The 6,811-nt window shown below is 53.3% G+C and overlaps 1 protein-coding gene across 1 annotated transcript; it reads right to left on the reverse strand.

Annotated features, from left to right (window-relative positions):
• Positions 1–214: 214 nt before the first annotated feature.
• Positions 215–4,191, reverse strand: LOC120362681 (complement C3 alpha chain-like). Its single transcript, XM_074385695.1, has 7 exons — positions 4,129–4,191; positions 3,774–3,914; positions 3,409–3,514; positions 2,987–3,076; positions 1,389–1,475; positions 966–1,300; positions 215–238 (listed from the first exon to the last, which is right to left on the reverse strand). The coding sequence occupies exons 1-7, from the start codon at positions 4,189–4,191 to the stop codon at positions 215–217; spliced, it is 846 nt and encodes a 281-aa protein (XP_074241796.1).
• Positions 4,192–6,811: the final 2,620 nt, after the last annotated feature.

A 6,811-nucleotide genomic window follows, 5' to 3' on the forward strand; every position in this document is an offset into this window, starting at 1 on the left:
CTGGGAATCATCTCCCTGCTGAGGTGGGTGTTGGAAGGATGCAAGGGAGGCCAGTGTGATTAGAACGGAGCAAGAAAGAGAGGAGATAGGAGACAGGTCCCCGCCACGCTGGGACAGATCGTGGCGGTCCCCTGGTGAAAGCTGAAACAGCGACAGGTGTCCAGGGTTTGCATGTGACATCCTGTGCTCTTTATTTGGGGTTAAACCCGGTGGCCTAGAGCTGCCTGGTGACACCTTCCTGAAAGCAGAAGAGGCTCAGGACTCACAGCCGTGGGTGAGCATGTATTCCGAAAATTCCTCCAGTTGGCCCCGCGATTCTTCCTTGCTGGCATCTCTGTCTCCTGGCCCAGGACGTAGCTGTAGCTGTGAGCCAGAGACAGCAAGCAGCTGAGGAAAGCCTGGTGCCCTGGAGACACGGGGACCTCCCTGCCCTGCCCTGTCTGACAGCCTCCCAGAGCCTTAGCCTGCAGTGTCCACACCCTAGGGCCCTCTCTGGTCTTCCAGCCTCTTACCCCAAATCATGGGGAATTAGAAAATGCTTCCCTGGCTGGGTTCGGTGGCTCACGTCTGTAACCCCAGCATTTTGGGAGGATGAGATGGGCGGATCACTTGAGGCCAGGAGTTTGAGACCAGCCTGGGCAACATGATGAAATCCTATCTCTACTAAAAGCAAAAAAATTAGCCAGGAGTGGTGGCACATGCCTGTAATCCCAGCTACTTGGGAGGCTGAGGCAGGAGAACCACTTGAACCCAGATATGGAGGTTGCAGTGAGATGGAGGTTGCACTTTATGAATGGTACTTCCTGGAGTTGTGCAGTACACAACTTGTACCTCCATTCAGGGCCACCCTGAAATCTGAGATCTCTTATGGTAGGTCCAGCAAAAATTGTGGAACTGAAGGCTGGGTTGAGGGTAGGGAAGAGACCAGGCCTGAGTCTGCAGGACAGGTGGAGCCACTCACCTACCCAGATTTGATTTTTCACAGGTCTAATGTCTGGCCCATGATGAGGTACGATTCCTGTTCTTGCAACCCCAGGGAGTCGTGGCAGGTGGCGTGGGAGACAAATTTCTTCATGCTGAGAGGTGTGGCAGGGTCCATGCCCAGTGTGTGTGCATGCAGAGGTTGGACCCTCCCGCACACTGGGACCCCCAGGGTGGACCTCCAACATGACTCCACACTGGGATTCCGCCTTTGTCACCTGGGACACACCACTCTTAATGATGTCTTCAAGCTGCATGTTGTAATAGACGTAAGGGTTAGAGGCAGAGACCTTCACAGATTCCAGCTTTGTCTTGTACTCTGGGGAAAGGGGAGGGCAAGAGGGTGTCATGTTGGCGTCTGGCCTGCAGGTGGGCTCTGCCTGTCCCCTGCCGCTCCCCACACTCACCAAAATCCACGCCTGTCTCACATGCTGCTACCTGGAGCTCCTCCTGCCTCAGTTGGACACTGGGCTTCCGCAGGGATGGGCACTGTCCTGCAGGGTCAGGCGGGCAGCTGCTCTGGCTGCCCTGGGACAGGGGACTTCCTCCTATTCGTCCCCCCACTCCCCCTCCCTTCAGCCCCCAGGCCTGGAACCCTTGGGTCTCTGGATCTGGCCTTTCTAGTCTGTGGGGCTCTCTCTCTCTATTTTCTTTTTCCTTCCTTCCTTTCTTCCTTCTTTTTTTCTTTTTCTTTTTTTTTAAATTATTGTTTTAAAGAGATGGGGGCCAGGCAAGGTGGCTCACGCCTGTAATCCCAGCACTTTGGGAGGCTGAGGCAGGCGGATCACAAGGTCAAGAGATTGAGACCATCCTGGCCAACATGGTGAAACCCCGTCTCTACTAAAAATACAAAAATTAGCTGGGTGAGGTGGCGTGTGCCTGTAGTTCCAGCTACTCAGGAGGCTGAGGCAGGAGAATCACTTGAACCAGGGAGGCAGAGGTTGCAGTGAGCCGAGATCATACTACTGCACTCCAGCCTGCTGACAGAGCAAGACTCAGTATTAAAAAAAAAAAAAAAAAAAAAAAAAAAGGAGTCTCACTATGTTAGCCAGGTTGGTCTCAAACTCCTGAGCTGAAGCAATCCTCTCATCTCGGCCTTCCAAGGTGTTGGGATGACAGGTATGTGAGCCATCATACTTGCCAATTTATTCATTTTTCTAGACAGAGTCTCTCTCTGTCACCCAGGCTGGAGTGCAGTGGTGTGATCTCAGTTCACTGCAACCTCCACCTCCCAGACTCAAGCGATTCTCATTCCTCAGTCTCCTGAGTAGCTGGGACTACAGGTGTGTGCCACCACGCCCAGCTAATTTTTGTATTGTTAGTAAAGACAGGGTTCCACCATGTTGGCCAGGATGGTCTTGAACTATCAACCTCATGATTTGACCGCCTCAGCCTTCCAGAATGCTGGGATTACAGGTGTGAGCCACTGCACCTAGCCTGATCATTTGGTTTTGTTTTTTTTTTTTTGAGACGGAGTCTCGCTCTGTTGCCAGGCTGGAGTGCAATGGTGTGATCTTGGCTCACTGCAACCTCTGCCTCCCAGGTTCAAGCGATTCTCCTCCCTCAGCCTCTGGAGTAGCAGAAAGCACAGATGCTCACGACCACATCCAGCTAATTTTTGTATTTTTAGTAGAGACGGGGTTTCACTATGTTGGCCAGGATGGTCTCGATCTGTTGACCTCGTGATCCACCTGCCTCAGCCTCCCAAAGTGCTGGGATTACATGCATGACCCACTACACCTGGCCTTTGGTCACTTTCTTGTCTATTTCTCCCTTCTTCGTCTCTTTGTGTCTTTCTGGCTCCCTGTCATTTGATCTTTGGCAGTGCGTGTGTGTGTGACAATCTTTGTCTCTCTGTGCCTTGTTTCTGTCTCTCTTTGGCTTTGTCTCTTTCTGTCTAAATTCAGACTAGACTACAGCCAGGAGGCTTGAAGGGGTCCTGGATTCACTCCCGGCCTGACAGCCCCAGCCCGGTGGCACGAAGCTCACTCTCGGTACATCTCACCCTCTGCACATCTGCAGACGTCTTTGTGGCAGATCTTTTGCAGGGAAGATTGCTCTGTGGGCAGGTTGTAGAAAGTGCTGCATCCCCAGGCTGTGGGTGGAGGGTGCAGGGATTGGGGGAGGGGTCGTTGGGCCAGAGTTCCTGGGGGTTCAGTGTCCACCTCTCCCCTCTGGGCCCTGGCCTTGCCCTCCCCATCCTCCAAAGGGCCGAGTCCAGGCTCCCTCCTGCCCCTCCTTGTCCCAGGGCTGTGCCCTCCAGGTCCTCCCAGACCTTTGCCTCTTCCTGGCCCTGCCTGCTGCAAGCGTCACTTTGAAGGGCCGTGCCCAGCCACCTCCGTCGACAGGCGGCCACGCCCACTCAAAAGAGCCTGCCCCTTCCCCACCCATTCCCTGCAGGCCACGCCCAGTCCCCCTTCAACTTACAAGGCTCATAGTAGTCGTAGACGGTGATCAGCGCGGCCTGCAGGAACTCCACCTGCAGCATCCTGTGAACCCGAAAGCCCAGCACTGTGTTTTTCTCATGGGAAAGCTGGAGAGAACAGAGTCTTGTCTGAGCCGACCAGACACTGACCGTGGGCACTGACCTTGTGGCACTGACCACGAGGCCTTGGCTGTTGGCATTGGCCATGACCACGGACCATAAGGCCTTAATCATAGGAACTGCAACCAGAGGAGCTAACCTCAGAGGGCCTGGCTCTCTGCAAAACCCTCCCAGGGGGCTGACCTTGGGTTCTCCAGCCCCCAGGGTGCCCACACGTCTCTGGTGGAGGGCACCCGGCCTTCCTCACCTTCTCCAGGTAGAGGACAATGGTGCTATCGCTGGTACTTGTCTTGGTTTCATGCTGAAAGGAGTACCTCTCCACATCACTTGTGAGCTGGGGCAGAGGGCAGACACTGGAGGGTGCTGACAGCCTCCAAGGCCCCCAGCCCTAGAGCTCCAGCCTTTCTCCAGTCAACTCCACTCTTGGGGAAACTGAGGCCCCAGCAGGAAAAAGATTTGGTTGAGGCCATGCAGGGAGTCAACCTGAAATGACGCTGGGGCGTTATAACCCCGGAGTCTTGCCTCGAATAGCCACTGCCCCGCACCCACGTGGGACGTATGGAAATGTTACTCAGGAAGCAGGCAGGTGGGGTCTGCATTACCTGTTTGAGATCATCCTGGTTGGGGTAGAAGCCGGTGAGCAGGGAGACCTCCATGATGGTCATCGTGGCCTCTTGATCGTCCTGGAACCTGGGAGTTCACAGCCCCAATCTCTCCCCACTGTCTTCCCCACTGCTATCATCCCTTGCTCAGTCTAGTGCAGTAGCCTCCTCTCAGGTCTCCCCATGTCCCCTTTGCCATGTACAACAGAGCTCTAGCAAGCAGAGATCTGACTATGTCACCTCCTTGCTTCAATGACCAAAGGCCTTCCCTCAGTCCTGACACCCTTCCACGTCACCTTCTCCTACCTCAGCCTTCGTTTGATCACTGTTAGCCTTGTTCCCTCTCCTGCCACCAGACCTTTGCACATGCTGTTCACTCAGCCTGGAACCCTCACTTCTGCCTTTTTTTTTTTTTTTTTTTTTTTGAGACGGAGTTTTGCTTGTTACCCAGGCTGGAGTGCAATGGCGAGATCTCGGCTCATTGCAACCTCCGCCTCCTGGGTTCAGGCAATTCTCCTGCCTCAGCCTCCCGAGTGGCTGGGATTACAGGCACGCACCACCATGCCCAGCTAATTTTTTGTATTTTTAGTAGAGACGGGGTTTCACCATGTTGACCAGGATGGTCTCGATCTCTTGACCTCATGATCCACCTGCCTCGGCCTCCCAAAGTGCTGGGATTACAGGCCTGAGCCACTGCACTCGGGCCCGCACTTCTGCCTTTTCATCCTGAAACACTCCTCATGTTTTCCATCTTAGCTGATGCATCACTCCCTCTGGGAAGCCTTCCCCAACCTACACCCCAAACACACCAGATCATTCTTTTTTTTTTTTTTTTTTCTTTTTGAGACAGGGTCACCCAGGCTGAAGTGCAGTGGCTCAGTCATGGCTCACTGTAGCCTCAGCTTCCTGGGCTCAAGCGATCCTCTTGTCTCAGCCTTGTGAGGCTCTGGGACTATAGGCATGCACCACCATGCCTAGCTAATTTTTGAACTTTTTCTTTTTTAGAGATGGACTCTTGCTATGTTGCCCAGGCTGGCCTCAAACTCCGGGGCTCAAGTGATCCTCTCGGCTTCCCAAAGTGCTGGGATTATAGCATGAGCCACCACGCCAGGCCCAGATCATTCTCTGATTTGCTTCCCATGACTCTGTAAACCTCTCCTTTGCCACATGAAAATCATAGTTGCCATTTCATATTGCTTCTGTGTGATTATTTGATGATTGTCTGCCTCTCCTGATAGACTGTGGGCTTCGCCAGGGCAAGAAGGAGAGGCTGACTTGATTATAACTGGGTGCCTAGCTCCAAGAACAGGGCCTGGCACACAGTAGGTGCCCAATAATATTTGTATTTGAAGCAGACCTGGGCAAGGGAGGTATGGGACAGGGCAGGACTGGGGTAGGAGCTGGGGTGCCTGAAGAAGATGAGAACCACAGGGAGAGCTTCAGGGCTTGGAACCAGCTCCGGGCATCTGAGTCACAGAGCATGTCATCTGAGGACATGCAGACATGGCAGGAGGCAGGGACAGAACGGGGGACAGGCACAGAGAAGCAAGCTTGGCTGGTTTCCACCATCCACTCAGCACACAGGGAGGGCTGCTGAGGAATCTGGATAGCAGAAAGTGAGACCCTCCTCCCGCCCAGTCCAGGATCCTGGTGCCCTGACCTTGTTTCCATCCGGAGCCGAAAAGTTTCCTCTCCCTTTTTATTTTCTGCAGAGAGAAGGCAGCATTTTAGAGGCTGGGGAGCACAGTGATCAAGTGCAATCTCTGGAGCCAGCTTCTTGGGTTCAAATCTTGACTGCTGTGTGACTTAAGCAAGTTGCTGAACTTCTCCGTGCTTCAGTTTACTCATCTGTAAGGGGGGATCATAACATTCCCAACCCAGGGTTGTTATGAGGATTAAATGAGTTAATATAAGTAAAGCCCTCTGCATGGTGCCTGATTGGTGCTTTGTAACTATTGTTATTAAGAAATCTGGCAAAAACCAAAGACTGGGTCGTGTTTAGTCCCTACACTTCATGGGACTGGTGAGGCTTGTTCTCCTCACTTGCACAGTGAGCTCCCAATAGTCCTCTCTCCTTCTTGGTGCCCCAGACTGGGAACTGGGAAATCCAACTATTTCTGGTTTTTGTTTTCTTTTTCTTTTTTTTTTTTTTTGAGACGGAGTTTCGCTCCTGTTACCCAGGCTGGAGTGCAATGGCGCGATCTCGGCTCACCGCAACCTCCGCCTCCTGGGTTCAGGCAATTCTCCTGCCTCAGCCTCCTGAGTAGCTGGGATTACAGGCACGCGCCACCATGCCCAGCTAATTTTTTGTATTTTTAGTAGAGACGGGGTTTCACCATGTTGACCAGGATGGTTTCGATCTCTTGACCTCGTGATCCACCCGCCTCGGCCTCCCAAAGTGCTGGGATTACAGGCTTGAGCCACCGCGCCTGGCTGTTTTTTCTTTTGAGAGAGGGTCTCACTCTGTTGCCCAGGCTGGAGTGCAATGGTGCAATCATGACTCACTGCAGCTCAACCTCCTGGGCTCAAGCGATCCTCCCACCTCAACTTCTTGAGTAGCTGGGACCACACCCACGTACCACCATGTCCAGCTAATTTTTTTGTAGAGATGGGGTCTCCCTATGTTACCCAGGCTGGTCTTGAACTCCTAAGCTCAAGCGATACTCCTGCCTCCGCCTCCCAA

Source organism: Saimiri boliviensis, chromosome 14, assembly GCF_048565385.1.
Source record: "Saimiri boliviensis isolate mSaiBol1 chromosome 14, mSaiBol1.pri, whole genome shotgun sequence".
Lineage (NCBI taxonomy): Eukaryota > Metazoa > Chordata > Mammalia > Primates > Cebidae > Saimiri > Saimiri boliviensis.